Source organism: Chelmon rostratus, chromosome 21 (genome assembly GCF_017976325.1).
Source record: "Chelmon rostratus isolate fCheRos1 chromosome 21, fCheRos1.pri, whole genome shotgun sequence".
Classification (NCBI taxonomy): domain Eukaryota; kingdom Metazoa; phylum Chordata; class Actinopteri; order Chaetodontiformes; family Chaetodontidae; genus Chelmon; species Chelmon rostratus.
Genome location: NC_055678.1, coordinates 18,160,388 through 18,177,343, shown reverse-complemented (window position 1 = coordinate 18,177,343; position 16,956 = coordinate 18,160,388). Strand labels below are relative to the sequence as shown.

The following is a 16,956-nucleotide window of genomic DNA, read 5'->3' as shown; positions in this document are numbered from 1 at the left end:
CGCCTCGACACATGATATCTGACAGCTGTCGACTGAAAAATGTAAGACTCTTATGGAGATTAATATTAATCATTGTGACCATGATTTTGGGTTTGTGAGGGTAGTAGTAGGAGTAGCAGTAGAGAGAGTGCAGGAGCAGAGGGGTTGTTTAGTTGAATGTTAGTCTAGTCTGCCTGACTCATTGATTCTTTATCTGAATGAGGTTCGAGCAAAGTAGAATCTATGACCCCGACCATGACTCTGAAATATCAGCAGTCTAACTGTGCTGTGTATTGATAAATCCATGGCGCTGTCCGTGGTGCTGAAGCTGCAGACAGATTTGTAGTTGTGCCTTTTTCTCTCTGCCCTTCTGTCAATTTCATCTTGAATCTTGAATCTATATTTTCTAAACTATATGCTATAAATATTCAATTCTAGAATATATTGTAGCCTATATACTCACATACTACTGTATAGATACGCCTTCATGATCAAAATGATAGGTAGCAACTTATCAGTCAGAGTCAGAGAAGAGCAAGAGGATCATAGAGACACGCTGCTGCCTGTAGTATTCCTATATTATTAGATATTAGATATTACTAATGATGACTAATATTAGATAAGTCATTGATCATTTATAGTTTGTGTGTGTGTGTGTGTGTGTGTGTGTGTGTGTGTAATATATGTAACACTATATGTACTCGACTAAATAAAAAAGTACAACAGGTTAAAGGTTACAGGTTCTGATTGGATTCTTGGTATCAACCAAATCTGGTAACAGTGGAGAGAAAATTTTTAATGTGAGAGAGTTACAAATAACTTGTTGCACACATTGTCAAACCAAGGATAGACTCAGAGTACAGACACTGAGCAAATACTAATTCACCCAAATTATTGTAGCACATCCCTTGAGAGCTTGGAGTTTGTCCATTTAGAGTTGCTGTTATTAGTGCTGAAAGATGTGAGCATCGTGACCATCTCCACAGGCGAGCAAAGGAGGCGGTTTTCCACCCTCGACTCTCAAATCAGATCGAGAAGGCTCCAATTATGAAGATGCTCTGCGGTGCAAAGGTGCCAGCCTTGGTGGATTAGTCTTATAGCTGAAGCAATTTTCGCTTGCAATCTGTGATGAAGAGGCTATTTGCTTCTGCTTTGCTGTTTTCGAGGGCTTATTTTCACCACAACTTGATTTGGATAAGACCACTTCACTAATAAGATGAGAACTCACACATTCAGCTCTACCCGCCAGGGATGAAAATGCACAAAAGCTGACCTCACAATGAAGTCTTGACCTGAATGGGATTTTGGGAGCACCTGAGGCAGAGGAACCGGTCCTGCTCTTACCTGTACAGCCACCACAGACAGCACCTCCACTGAGATCCTGTTAAATTCGTCAAAGCAGCCCCATGCCCCCGTCTGAGCCAGGCCTTTGTAGATGTTCCCACAGGACTGGTGGACAGAGAGCGAGAGACAGATATTCAGATGGACACAGTGAGACAGGAAGTCAGTCTGGGGAGCTCACAGGTGGACACGCGGTCTGACTGACTGACTGATAAGGCGTTTGGTGAGGCAGACGCAGATGTATCGCCAATTAGACAGAAGATATATGGTAAAAGCATTCATTGCAGTTAGCTCAGAACAGCACTGCAGCAGGCTGAGAGTAGGCGAATAATAACAGGATGATACATAAACAAGGCCTCACACTAATAAAACAAGGCGTCGATGGCAAAAAGAGAGAGGCTAAAATGTCTACCACCCACATTTTAGTTCTCCCAACACACAACCAGAGCAGGTGAACAGCCCTCCGGAGAGCAGCTGGACCAGGATGAAGCAGCCAGCTGACTTTCTCTCCAATTACAGGGCCGAGGAAACCTTCTCTGACGCAAACCGGAGCTGACTAGAGGATTGATTCAACTTGCGTGTGTGTGTGTATGTGTGTGTGCATGACTGAAAATGAGTAACAGTGTGGGGCTCTGAAGCCAGCTTCTACTGCCTGTGTTCCTCCTGGAGTATATTAGCACTTCTCTCTGACACCTTGCTGCAGTGTGTATGGCCGGGGGTGCTATATGCCTCTGTACTGTAATGATGCCCCTGTGAAGCCGGATCACAAGATTATGTTTATGTCTCCCTTGAGCACTCAATATGCAGAAAATGTGTGTGTAAGAGTATACAAGAGTGCATAATAAAGCAAGGTGGAGGCTGGGTACAGAGAGGGCATTTTGACAAGGTTTAGGAAAGAAATAACAATCAGAGTTTAACTAATCAGTTCTACTTGCAAGGGGAGAGAAGGCAAAGAGAAGATGAAAAGAAAAAAGATGAAAAGAGAAGGGTATAAAGGTGAGCTGATGACTTTAATGACAAATGCATACCATACCGCTGACAAAGGCAAAGATGAAAAGAAACATGCATAATATGGGCTGCTGTGAATGCACATTAGCTGCGTGCACAGGCTCAAATGCATATATGTGTCCACGTGCACGCTTGCTCACCTTGTAGTCCATCTGCTCAGAGCAGTTAAATACGTAGACCATGATGCCCAGGGCTCTGCCCAAGTCTTTGGTAGTCTCAGTCTTCCCTGTGCCTGCGGGCCCTGCCGGAGCTCCACTCATGGTCAGGTGGAGAGACTGGGTCAGGGTGATGTAGCATCTAAATATAGTCAAGACACGCATATGCTTCACTAATGAGGACTGCAGCCTGACAGCTAGCAACCAAAAAAACTGCTTCTGACTGATTCAACTGACTGGTCTTCCATTTCTAAGCATCAGGTCAAGGCCACTTTCTACCATTCACTCAGAGGGAGGGGCTTGACTACACACACTGGCACATTTTTAGTTATGTTTAAGGCATCTGTGGCAACATGTTAGCTGAGGGTTAGCTCTGTCTCATCACGAACAGCACGTGGTAACAGCAGTTCATGGCACTGACCTTTTTCAGTGCACTTTACACTTTTCTCCGGGGTCTAAAATGTGCCACTGAAATATATATATATATTTTTAATAGAATCAAAAAATACAGAAAATAAGAATCATAATTTGTACTTTTTTTTAACCTTTTTCTGTTTCTATGCAGGTTTTACAGACCAAATACAGCATGTTAACTGGTGAGCTCTAGAGGTCTTGATAGGTGTAATCTTTAACTTTTGAAGTTTATATTTCCTTTTAAACACTGACAAAGTGGTAAAGTGGCATCCTCTATACTCCGTCCAAAGATGCCTTCTCTAAGCCGAGCCTATGTCCAGCTGCGATGAAGTGGAATGCAAAATCTGTACGCATATTCTACACAGATGGTTCAACAGACAATCAGAGTGCGGAGTGGCATTCAACAGGTGGAGAATCGAGTGCTGAAGATCACCATAACATTACAACTAGTCTCCTGTGCCTTAAACCACTGAAACAGCATGCTGGAATGGCTGCACACATTGCAAGGCAGTAGCTGGTAAGATAATAAGATGAAAATCATGTCTCATTGGTAAGCGCTTCAAAGAGGAATTATTGTTTAATGACAATACTACCACATCACATAATCAAATAAATGCCTGAATAAATACCAATTTATGATTAATTAACTGCAGTTCTGTGTTAAAATCAAACATTTTTATGAAATACCAGTTTTCCAAACTAAACAGTGACATATTCCAAGAAAAGAATCGTTTTTATATCAAAGGAAACATTCAATACTAGCTGGGAATGGCTCCAGCAGCTACAAAGCTCTCCATCAAGATGCCCCTTTAAATTATCCAGAGTGACTTTTAATAAACGAACTCTAGAAAAAGATTCCATTTCCACAGCAGCATTACAAAAAACGCACACAGCAGTCAACAGCACAAATTACAAATCCTGCGTCGACACAGTCTTGTAACCAGCACTGACAATGTCTCGGTGTCGGCTCAGCCGTCATTGTACATAACCTCATTATATGATAATATAATCTGCTCCTGTGCTTTGATTATCACAAAGGCTGATTAGCAACACCAGTGATTGCTTCTCCCGCAGAACCTGTCAGGACTAACAAACAGTCTGCCCATCTAGTATCAATAAAAACCAGCAGCATCATGGACGTGAACTGATGGAGACAATCAGGACTTTATTGATCAGAGCAATAAACACAATGGTTTGCCTTGAATATCAATACAGCAATGATTTTAATGAGCTGCTGGTTAATAGATGATGTATGGCAGGGGGAAATATTGGAAAGCATAACGAGAGACAGAAGCTCAGAGAAGACAAATGATCCCATCTGTATACAGTGTATCATCCGGATACCAGTGCCAACAGGCTTTATGGTTCTCCTTTGAAATATGGCCAAAAATCTCACAATCAGTCGTCTAGGAGGCTGGATAAGGATGTCCTGCACGGAATAACTAAAACCAGGTAGAAGACAAGAGTGGGAAGCTGCAGCTGTGACAGGGTGACTTGTTTTATTACAGTGTTTTTAAAAGAAACAGCTATATATCAGTCTGTCTGTCTCACTCCCTCTCCCTCCATTCCTTTCTGTGTGTGTGTGTGTGTGTGTGTGTGTGCGCGCGCGTGAGCTGGGTAAAATATTCCTAACATTTTGCATAATGGTGCAGGTCTGGAGATCCTGCAGTAAGTATTGAGCGAAAGCTAACATTGTGCCCATAACAGTCCTGTGTTATAGATTAGCGAGCCTGACTCCTTTAGCCTAATTATACTGCTGCAGAAGGCGAACAGAGCATACCGACTGCAGCCAGCTTGTGGTAAGCACACACAGGCCTGGATTCATTAGAAATAGTTTCACAGCAGCTGCACATGTATGTCTATGACTGCTGTCATTAACATCTGTTTGGCTGATTTTTTGTTTTGTTTTTACTACTTTGCTTATAAAGAAGAAAAGACTTGAGCGTGGAAGATCATTTATGACCTTGGGTTTTCGTTTGTGTAACAAAATATTTTAACTTAAGTTCTCCTTACTGGCTTTTTGCAAACTGGCTTTTAAACGCTGGTCTTCATCAGCAACTGGATGAAGACCACCCCATATATGACCACTTGCGACACGAATGGCTTCCATTTCTGATTTCCTGCTATAGCTAGTTCTGAACTGTTCAGCCCTCTCAGATCATCGGGGACACACCTGTTTGCTGTCCCCAGTGTCAAAACTAAATGTGGAGAAGAAACAGAATCAGCTCCTATAAATCACATATTTTGAACAAAGCCCCTGAAATCGTGAGGTGTAACAGCTCTCAGTTTAAAATCTTTTTAATTAACTTTTTAAATAGAGGCTCAAAACAGTTGAGTTGCATTTGGGGCTATTTATTCATCATCTTGCACTGCTCTGTAACTGCGCTCCAATTTACATTCTCCTGTTTTATGTTTTATTATTACTATTATTATTCTCATCTTGTATTCTACTTTCTTCTATTTAAATCATCTTAATGTGTTTGCATTGCCTTTTGCCTTTTATATCTTGTTTTAATGCCTTTTGATCTCTAATGCAAAGCACTTTGAATTGCCATTGCTGATAGGTGCTGTTCAAATAAACTTGCCCTGAGATAAATGAGAAAATGTTTTCTTTATTTTGGGTGAACAGACCCTTTAAAATCTTTTAGGATAAAGTCAAATATGCATAATGTCGAACTAAAAACAAGCCTTTTCATTTTCAGCTAACGTGGCATTTGCATCAAGATGTATTCTTTTCTTGCCGGCTCTGTTGCAAGGAAAGTTGTATAACATTATCATGAAGCAAACATGCTTTTAGGTGTTTTCTCAAGTCGCGGATTAAAGGATTTGACACCCAGCCCCTTGGCCCATGGTCCATTGTTGAAATGAAAGCCAGTGGCAAACTGTGTGAGTCGCAGCGAGCCGCAGCGAGGGCATGCACCATATGGTGAAGTCTTGCTACACGGCCGCTGATCCGCCCATCAAAGCCCATTGTTTCTGTTTGTTCAGGCTTCAAAGGGAATACTGGTCAGTCTGGAAAACCACACAGTCAAACGCTGTAGTTTGCCAAAGGGCTCTGGGAGGCAGGTATTCATCTCTGTGTAGTTAAAACTTTATCGGGAATCCTGCAGAAACATGTGCATGTGAACAAACAAGCTGCTGGCAAAGTGCCTCAGCTGAGCTGTTCTAAAAGGTTTCGCTTGAGGTGGGTGTACATAATGATTCAAATCAAGATCGTTAGAATGCGTCAGATGGTTATTATTAGATAAGAAGCTGGTATCTTCCAGTCAGTTTGGCTACAAGGGAAAAAAGACCAGTTTTCATCAGCACAAATGGATTTCTCAAAATGTGCTTATAATGGACTTTGAATTGGCTTCATCTGAACTGGCATATTCGATAAACCTGTATAGGGCAACATGCTAGATATTCTTGCTTTTTACTTTAACCACTTCCAGGAGTGAAGAGCTCGGCAGCCTCTGGCCAACTGACCGTTCACTTAACCCTTTCCCAAAGTGTGATTGTCAAATCATAGCTTAGCAACCAACTAGGCACAGCAGGCCTGTCAAGTTTTTGACTTCTCCTCATGCTGAAGCCATGTGCATGGGACTGTAGTCAGAGAGATACTCAGAATTTAATGAGTTGGAGTCTTTTTTTAGCCTTTCCAAAACCAAAAACACAAGAGCAGAAGTCGAAAGAATGGATTAAACTGTATTTATTTGCTCCACCATAACATGCAATCATTAGCCTTCGCTTCCTTTTTATTTTTTCTATCAAACTTACAGGATAATACCAGGACTAACTAGCCAACCTGCAATACAAGAACAGTGTTGTGTTGCCTGGGACATAAAGCTTTAGCGTCAGTTGTTAAGTACAATATCATGTACGGTAAATTGGCTGTATTTGTATAGCGCTTTTCTGGTCTGATGAAGCGTGTTTCACAGCACAAGCCTGCATTCACCCATTCACTCACACACTCATATGATGGTGGCTGGGCCACCTGCTCATTACGACCATTAACCATTCACACACACTCACACACCAACGGCAGAACATCTGGAGCAATTTGGGGTTCAGTATCCTGCCCAAGGATACGGTGACACATAGACTGATCGAACCACCGACCTTCTGAGAAGTGGACAACCTGTTCCACCTCCTGAGCCATAAGGTATATAATTAAGAGCACATTTGCCAGAGGTTCTCGTTTTAAATGAGTCAGCTGGAAGCATTAAAGAGACAGTCATGTTTTTAACCAACTCACTCAGGTGATAACATCTGCCAGTGACTGCTGTGATTTCAAGAAAATTGAGGGTTGCCAGCGGGGTTCGTAATCAAGGGCTATTGTTTGACTAAATACTCAGAATTTTAAATGTAAATCATTGTTAACTGTGTATGTATAGCAACGTCACGCTCGGGGTCAACTGCACTAGCTTCACCTATCAGTCAGCTGACAGGCAGCCACCATGTTTTGTTGCCTCTCAGTCAGAACAAAGACACCAAAAATGACATGACACCTCCATACCTGTCTGTTAGAGGAGTGATGACTAATCGTGGCGTGTTGCCCAGGTATTCGTAGGAGTAGAGAAACTGTGCATCGCAAATGTTGGCAAAACAGTGCTTCTCCTTCTCGTCCCAGCGGTGTCTCAGCTGGGACAGCCACACAAAGGCCTGAGAATTCTCCACCTTGAAAGAAAAGAGAGAGAGAGAGTACCGAGGCTTGACGTAAAGCCAGAAATAATCTGTGCTTTTCCACCCTCTAATTATGGTAATGACATACCTTGCTCGAATATCTTGAGTGCATTACTCACTGGTAATAGCCTCTCAAAAAAAAAAAAAAATACAGCAGCAATCACGGTGTCTGCATAGGAATTTATACAGTGCAGGTTTTTGGCCAGCTTTACCCACCGTACCCCTCTCACCTTCTGAGCAATCATCTTGGCTACCACGTCTCTGGCGTGGACGTCGATTGTGCAGATGGTCATGACCTTCTGCCGATCGCCCGGTGTAAGCTGCCCGATCAGCATGGAGATGAGGGCGTTGAGCTGGGACACCTGTTTCCTGTAGTACTCCTTCATGGCGTTGTCATAGCCCTCCTCCAGACGGGCGAACGCCATGCCGACGTCAGAAGTCCACCAGATCTGAGTGCAGGTCAACGCCACCTGAATTCGGAGATAATGACAGAAATGACTGTGGAAAAATAAAGTTGATAAGAGCTATGTAGGTGGATCCCTCTGGTTATTCGTATCCAACTGAAAATAAAGAATTTAATATGAAACAAATGTACGAACTGAGCCAATATGAATATGTCCATATGTCTCATGCATAAAACTGCCAATCTAGTGCCTGCACAACCCGGAGGTTTCTCTTTGTATCTGTAAGCGGGAAGCTTTGGATTGAGATGCAAAGTTTACATATGATGGCCACGGCTATTTCTGCTGACCGGCGTGAAAAGTCAGCCTCAAAGAAAACTAGATGGGCTGAGCATGAAAAAAAAAAAACGTAATTCCAACTGAGGACGAAGGGAAGATGTCCATGTCACTTTTTTAGAGTCTTGTTTTCTTCCCGTCCTCTATGAGTCTCTCAGTGTCCTTTTACCAGCTGTCATGATCCGTGAGAGAAGCTCTGAGTTGATAAAAACATCCACATGTTCATTTATGTCACCTTAATGTATTACCACACACTCACAGCAAAACAGTTTATTGTATGCAGCCAGAGTGGAGACCTGCAGACGATACTGAGGGCAGAAAAAAGTACTGCAGCCTTGCCTGCACGTTTTCTGGGAAAATTTTGATTTCCAAGAAAAGAGCATTGGTCTATTGGCTAAAAATGTGAATACATAATATATCATAAAGCATCAGTTCTCCATCAATAAACACATTTTGATTTTCAGTATAGTTAGGGCATTAAAAAGACAGAAATGTACACTGCATTTCAAATTATTTTGATGGATTTATATTATTATAGAATGCATGAATCATCATAATGTGTTATTTGCTCACTGGATTACATTTCTCCGTTTGTTTTGGATTTAAGGACATGAAAAGTGAACAATGAACACTGAACATATTTGCTGCACCGATTAACGTGGAACCAGCTGATGTTCCTGACAACCAACAACATGAAATCATCGAGCAGCAAAGTAACAACCTGCTACTGTGAGAAGCTCTTGACAAAACTGACTCAGTTCCTGTCAAGACTAACTGACCCAAACCTGGAAAACCAGCTGCGAGTAGCATCGTTGTCATCACGACCATCTGACATCAGACGCCACACCAAAGACAAGCAGTTCCAGCCATTAAATTAAAGGTTAGTGTGATGTACATGATCCATAATTTAGTATGGCCATCCAAGGATGTTCTAAAAATTTAAATGGCTCTGGAAAGGAAAAGGGTTTCTAGCTGTTTTGGTTCGTGTTCCTCCAACTTGAATATGAGCCTGATCATCAACGAACTGTAAAATCACTACAAACTGCAACTAAACTTTTCTTTGTTTCGTAAAGACATTTAAGAGTGTGTCTGGTTGCACTTACCTCAGTATTAACTGCATCTCCACCTCCACCTGCTCTGCTCTGAGCTCCCCCCTCTCTCTCTGTCTTATACTTCATGTCCCTTTTGTTTACCATAAAAGCGTTATTGCCTTCCAACGTATTGAAAATTAGATGTATGCTAACAATTATGCCGTCATAGTGTAAGCAATATTTCGAGGAATATAACATTTCTTCAGGTGGAGCTGGCCAAAGCAAACATTTGTAATTCAGATCACTAGGTTATCATTCTGAGCTGAGTGATCCCATAGAAATCCCACCGCTGATCTGCTCCTGTGAGCTCCTCTTAACTGGCAGAGTGTGTCTGGAGGGCAGTACCAGGATCAGTCCAGGAGCTGACTGCGTAATGAGCTGCTGCATTTGTAACTCAGGCACTGAACGCACACAGACTGAATACACATATTTGCACAACTCCATTTTCTTAGTAAATCTGGCCCTCAGCTACAACAGTTCTTACACTGTTGATTCATAGCTAACATCAGTAATGATTCATGTTTCTTTTCATAAAAGTCAATAAGAAAATACTCAAATGAATTACTAAAAGATTGACCTTTGTATTTTGTTGAAAATATAGTTACTTCAAGAGTGATTCACTACTATTTTTTACCTGTGCTTTAATAAAGTAAAGTAACTTTTTAAAACTGCTGCGTGTACCACTTTGAGTCAGACCCATATCGGTCATGTCAGGCACATATTTTGCCATTCAGAGCATCGAATGCTTACTTTCAGAAAAATCATTAGCATTTCCAGGTAGGGACAAGAGCTCCATTATCACACACACAAATTTTTGTTCTCACTTCCTACCACACTGTTTCTCCCTGTTCAAAATACTCAACAGAAGCTGGCTGCAAACTGCATAAGCGAGGGTGTGCACTGGACTGAAATATCTATGGGAGGCATAGAAATGATTATGGTGCCAATCTATCTGATGTTGGATTAGCTGAGTAATGGGAAAAATTCCCAAAGTGAGCAGCATCAGTTAAATATATGCATACATCCTACTGAGCGTGTTTACCTGAGCCGGATAGTCAAACAGCCACTGTTCTCTGGGTTTGTCCTCGTAGGCCATCACTGCCTCAGTCATCTCATGTCGAACAGTGGAACGCATGGTGTCCAGAACCCGGTTCAACCACGCCTCCACCTTCCGCAAAAAAAACAAACACAAAAACCAAAGACAGGCCCATGAATGGAAATGTATAAAAACATTCCAATGTGTGTCACGTGAGGACCGACACACTCCCTTATCAATGGACCCTAATGAGGTCATTAATAAGCATTAGAGTGGAAGTGGAGTCAGGCAAATACTATGGGATGTAATGGAAAATTAATGGATTTATAGGCTTTGATATGCAAAACGCCAGAGGCAACGACAGACTCAGTTTCATTTATCTCCTTTATTGTGGGGTTGTGATATCTTCATCTGATATATATTTTTTCCACTGCACAGAAGGGCAGGTAAGTGCCACTGTCAGCACTAAGTGTAATGGAGATAATAACCGTTTTTAGCATTTGGTTCAACCTACAGAAGTTATAGTACCACAATTTAAGAGAAATGAATAAAAGATTGCGGGTGTATTTTACCTGTCCACTGCAGTCACAGGACTGATTAAAGGGGACATACTCCTCCTCTTTGCTGTACATGCCCAGACTAGTCTTAGAAGGATTCCCCTCTCCATCTGCTTCAAATCGCATCTTAGCCATGTTGTCAAACAGCTTAGACAGATGCTTCTGGACCTGAGCAAACAAACAGACACATTCAGCTCGGGCTCAGTTTACACTCTGCTCACGGTCTGACTGGTATTTTCTTTGCTGCAGCGCTAATAAATAACATTTCATTACTGTTCTTCAGAATCAATTATGGAAGGGCAGGACCCATGTTCTGCAGCATGCCTGCTAACTTCCTCTTAGAGAGATTTAGTGGCAAGTTGTGCTGAACTGTGATTTATTTCTCCAAGGTGAAAATGCATAAGACAATGTACTGATGCTACAGGCTTTAGCAGGGTGCAAAACTATGAGCAACATTGCCCCTGTGTGGACACTATGTGTACTACAAAACTGAACAGCACTCAGCAAAAGAGCAAAATGGTGCAATCAAACATGCTTTTAGAACACTGTTAAAAAGCAACTTGCAGAAAGTGCTATGCATGCTGCAAAGGGTTTGTTTCCTGACTCGGTGAACAGACTGAAGCATAAAATTCATTGCTGATCCTCAGGCAAAAACTAGTGGAGCCACCTGGTGTGGGTTGGTCCCGTTAGACAGGATGTCCAGCAGATCAGCTGAAGAGATAAAGTAAAACCTCGGGAAGGCCAGACGCTTGGTGTCCAGGTATTCTGTTAGAGCTTTTTCACAAAGAGACAGCCTGCAGGGAAATACACCGAGTCAGTGTGCATCCATGTGTAAGGCATACTGTATAAAGTGTGTATAAGAGTGCCCCTGGTAACAGACACAAGGAGTCGAAACAGAGCGAACTCTCACCTGCTCTGGATGTCCTCCAGTTTACCAAACAGACCTGGTTTATTGGTGGCCTCCACTACATTGGGCGTTTGATGCACAGTGTTTGCCAGCTCTTTGAAATCGGCATCAATCCCCTCGAAGCGCCTGGAGTCCTGCAGAGGATTTCAAGAGGGCCCAGCCAGGAGATTTAGGTTCCCAAAAGAGAGAGAGAGAGGGGAGAATCAGAGGTTTAATGGCAAACATCTGGGTTTAAGCACAGCCCGAACATCTCAGGAGCAATTAAAAAGTCGTGTAATCTCAGCTCCTAAACTAGGAGTATGAGCCAATTAATGCATTCTTAATTAACAGCTATTACAGTCATGCTATCTGGGTTCATATGGCAACAGCAAGGGCACAGGCTCAGGCCTGCATGCATATGAACCTGTCAGTGATGTGTACCTATAGAGCTGTAATTAGCTGTGTGTGTGTGTGTGTGTGTGTGTGTGTGTGTGTGTGTGTGCGTGTGTGTGTGCATGTATGTGATCCTATCTATTCAGTGCGTCACCTCAGGCAGCTGTGAGCGGATGTCCTCTGAGCCAATGAAGATGCTTTCCAGGTGGGTCCATGTCCGCTGCACCTCGAACCAGATGGAGATGACAGAGTCGGCCACAGACAGTTTGCTCTGCCATGACGACACTTCATCCAGGAAGTGGGCGATGTACTTGGACGACATGAGGTTCTGCAGCTGCACCTGGTTGTCTTCCAGCGTCTCGATCAGCTCCTCGTCTGTGCGCAGCAGAGGCACCTGGGTCCGGTGGTGGGCCTCATACTGGAACTGCATACCTGAATGGGATCAATGTACTCCGTCAATAGGTCATAAACTCTGCATGGCAGGATGAAAAACACTCGTGCTGAAAAAAAGTGCTACCACAGACTAAAAGAGAATCCGGTTACAACAAAGTGTGCCCTTACTCTACCTGTCCATGTGGAGTTGAGCTCAGAGAGGACTTTCTCCATTCCCATCTCTTTAACAGCCTTGTCCACAATCCCTCTCACCTCCTCCTCAAAGCAGTGCAAGTTCAGCTGCAGCAGGTCAGCCAGAGTGGTCTCCTGTTCATAGAAAACCACATTAGTACGTTACCAACAATTCATACAAGCTACATTATATAAAATGATATGATTAGGAGCATATTACTGCTGAGACCCAGCTGTGTTTGCTGGTTTGAGTGTCATTCATGTGAAGCAGTAGAGAGCTGTTATTATGATCAAACTGCAGAGCTGCAGTAACAGAGGGTTCACTACCTACAAGCAGAAGGTACATTTTTTTAGGAAAATGTTTTATTGCAATTGTTCTTATCAATGTTGCAATATAATTGTAATTATTTATGAATTACTAATTAAAAACGAATTTACTCCAAGCCAGTATTTGTGATCTATAGCGCATCATCACATCAAATAGTAAAATGGACACAGGAGGGAAGAGAGCACCCATGACAAACCAGTGTTAATGTTCAGCCAACTCAAGGTATTAACATTAAATTTCAAAGATTCAAAGGTTCTCTTCGGCGGCATCTATGGCGATAAGCGGTAACTGCAGGTGTGTTTCACGGTATCGCTTCCAGAAGATTCAAACGACTGTGTGATGTCTTTGGATTTGCACTTATTTTTGAAGTTTGAAATTGGAAAAACAGTATGCTACTTCACACACAAGCAAGCTGGAGAGTGGGCCTGTTGCATTAGCTCCTCCGACCCTCTCTGGCAGACCAACCACTGCTGAGCGATGGAAAACGCTCACAAAGTGTGTGCAGCTTGTGATTTTTGCTGGGAATGCCACCACAGACACCCAGTTCATAATAGTGTAAAGCTAGGGCTTTCAACAGTGGGCTACAGGCTCAGTCACCATTGTGATGCCTCATTCGGTGATAGCAAGTGACTTAACAGACACTTTTTTACTTGAATTAGTTACAGCTGAGTAAATCTTAATCAAAATCATAGCTCTCGTGATTTGACAGTTCCACTCTTTCAATGTAGGATTTTGATGTGAAAACGATTCACTGATCAACCCAAGATAATGCTATGGAAAGTGAACATACAATATATGTATATGACTGAAACCTCAGAAATATGCTGTCTCCTTACTTTCAGGGCAGTCCAACAACATAAATGAAAAGTTGTCCAATTCTGTTGCAAGAGTACAAAGATAAAAAATGTCCCTTGCTTTATTATTTCAAAAGGGAGATGGTTGTAAAGGATTAATTGCCTGTAAGTTAGCAGGCATAAAACTGGTGACTAAACAGCAGGACCTGCAACCTGCTAAATGTTAATCAGTAAGTTTGTGAGTACATTATAACGCTACTTCTATAAGGCCAATTTAGTCTCTGTAATAAATGTACAAACTAAACAACTGAAGCAGAACAAACAGTCCAAACTAGCCGAAGTGTGAGAATGCAGATAGAGCTGGAAAGAATATATGAAAATAATTGGAGAAAGCTCTATCCCCTCTTCAAGTGTGTCCTTAAATTACTGGCAAGATAATAACACCACTGCTTGTTTCAGATATTAAACATTTAAAAACAATCTTCAAATGTACATTATAAATGTACATTAACAATGTGAATTCAGGCAATATATGGATATAGATATAAATCTATCTAGAATAACTGGGAACCTGATCCATGGTAAAGCGGACTCCAGTAGCAGCCATTAGCTGATGCCAGTGTCGGGCTCGTATGGCCGGATTTTGGAGCTCTGCCACGGCCCTGAGGGAGATGAGGAGGTTCTTTACTCTGCTGTCCAAACCTGTGAAGGCCTCCCACGCTCTAACCTATCAGAGATAAAGGCCAGGAATCAGTACAAGAGCTTTTGACAGAAACGAGGGAGCTTGCAGCTGCAGCTCCGGATTTCATTTTAGTTGTATTTTTTTCAGTGATGTTGACATTCATGCATTTACACACATTCGGTGCTCCCAAGCTGCAGGACCTGTAACTCCCAGCTGCGGTTAAGCATGGAGACACATGGGAGTTATGGCTCTCCTTTCCCAAACCAACTACTTCTTTGCCTTTGAGCAAGGCACTTACAGTAACTCCAAGTTGACCATTTGCTAATCCACAGCCGCTTTGTTCACTGTAGCTACGCCTGACAAGCTTTATGTTCTTGCATGGCACAAATACAATTTGTAGTGATAACAGAGCTGACCTACTACTTAAAATGATTCATCATTTTTTTAAGTTATCTGCTATGTAGCTAGCTAGCTAATTATGCCAGTGTTAGCTTCATGAGTTGGTTGAGAATGCAGTCAGCAGAATTGTTAATGCTTCCAGCTCACTTGTATGCACTATGGCTACATACATGATATAATGCTAACAGACTGCGACTGAGGCTAAAGTTGTATTTCTTCTGGGAAAAATTAAGCAACCTCAGTTGATTATTCATGTCGAAGACATGGAAATAAAGAAACAGCATTGCTCTCGTTTTGCAGTGTAGCTGCTAGTTTGTAATAAGTACGATAAGGAAAATGTAATTTCATTGTAGTAACCTTGTTTGACTGATTAGCTTCCACACTTTTTCAGATTTTCAAACTATATGTTTCAACATAGAGAAGAGATAGTTAAGAGAAAACAATTCTAGGATGACAAGTAACTGATTTGTTTAGTAAATAGCAATTCACTATCTCCGCTAATGTTGCTGGAGAGAAGTCGTAAACGTTAGCTTAAACTCCTATAGCATCCAGGACAAGCTTCTACACTGCCTTCTATCATGATAGGGGCTTTTGTAAGTAATGTGTAACCCCACAAAATACCGTAACTAGTCAAAGATACGTTCCTTTGCCTTGGAAGTAACGCTACTATTGTTACTACGGTAGGTAGTAATAAGCTAGTTCACCAGATATGCTAATGATTGCAGGTTGCGCTAGAGCAAACACAAGCACGCTGTCATATTTGCTCTTGAGTTTTTGGTTTTGAAAAGACTAAAAAACATACTTAATAACATTTCTCGGGCTACAATCACTGTCTAAAGGAGGGGTTTATCAAAAGGGCCAGTGGTTGCAGTTGGAAATTACTTATTCATCTGTTTTCAGCCTCCCACACTTTTCAACCTTAGCAATATCAAATGTGCTCCTATCCTTCCCCGCTCTCTACCCTCACCTCTTTATCCAGCCCCCGTATGTCTTTCGAAAAGCGTTTGCACTCCAACTCCATATCCTCCACATGGATCTCCCTCCAGGGAGTCGTCCTCCATGCCGCCATGCTGGATTCCACCACGGTGATCATGTCCCACAGCTCCTTCAGCAGGCCCACCTCACGCCTGGAGGATGAAGCAGAGTGGACAAAGTGAATCAAACCAGCATGAAAAGCAGAACACTTCAGATACTGCCTATGAATGTAGAAGAGCATCTCTGCTGTAACGGCTCATTAGTTTTCGAATTTGGCACGGGCTCGTGGTATTCTCTGCTTCCAGCTTTGGGCTTTACCTGCATTGTCTGAGCTGTCTGTACTCGGAGATGGTGACCTCGAACAAGCTGGCAGACTCCACCAGGGAGGCCATCACTGCCTCCCGCTCCTGGATCTGCCGGTGGAACGCGTCCAACATCTGGTAGGGGCTTTGGCTGTCAAACCTGGACGAATGCATGAGCCCACACAGGCACACATCAAAACACACACACATTTGCACAAGCCCGGTATGAATCAAGTTGTGTTTAGGTAATGAAGGGCTGCAGTTACGCCAAGCCTGACTTGGCTGCAGCAGAACCAGACCAGAGTCTCCAGCACTAAATGCACAGTGTGACAATTAACAATGACTTCCATGACATTAATGGGAAAATAATCACCAGGTTATTAAGAGACCAATTACACACATAACTAATCTGACAATTAGACATTATGACGAAGCATCTCTACCTATGAATTAATTATCATTATGTTAAGATTCAATTAGCCTTGTCGGATGTAAGAGCCTCAAGATAACACTTCTCTAATATCAAGTGAGAAGGCAGAAAGGTGACATTCTTATCTTTTCAAAGCCATTTGCTGAACTTTGGAAATGAAACTATATAGCGAATTGTGTTGCCTTCATTGACTGACTCTGGAACACTCAAATGTAAGACT

The 16,956-nt window shown here is 42.3% G+C and overlaps 1 protein-coding gene across 1 annotated transcript in view; it reads right to left on the bottom strand.

Annotated features, from left to right (window-relative positions):
- Window positions 1-16,956, bottom strand: part of dnah9 (dynein, axonemal, heavy chain 9) — a 128,776-nt gene that overhangs the window by 87,986 nt on the left and 23,834 nt on the right. Inside the window, exons 22-34 of the mRNA XM_041963466.1 lie at window positions 16,323-16,466; window positions 15,997-16,156; window positions 14,520-14,675; window positions 12,829-12,961; window positions 12,417-12,694; window positions 11,894-12,024; window positions 11,651-11,777; window positions 10,999-11,151; window positions 10,433-10,558; window positions 7,793-8,032; window positions 7,396-7,556; window positions 2,469-2,625; window positions 1,324-1,428 (exon numbers count right to left, since the gene is read on the bottom strand). Of these exons, the coding sequence (XP_041819400.1) occupies window positions 1,324-1,428; window positions 2,469-2,625; window positions 7,396-7,556; window positions 7,793-8,032; window positions 10,433-10,558; window positions 10,999-11,151; window positions 11,651-11,777; window positions 11,894-12,024; window positions 12,417-12,694; window positions 12,829-12,961; window positions 14,520-14,675; window positions 15,997-16,156; window positions 16,323-16,466 (2,071 nt within the window). The remainder of the gene's footprint in view (window positions 1-1,323; window positions 1,429-2,468; window positions 2,626-7,395; window positions 7,557-7,792; window positions 8,033-10,432; window positions 10,559-10,998; window positions 11,152-11,650; window positions 11,778-11,893; window positions 12,025-12,416; window positions 12,695-12,828; window positions 12,962-14,519; window positions 14,676-15,996; window positions 16,157-16,322; window positions 16,467-16,956) is intronic.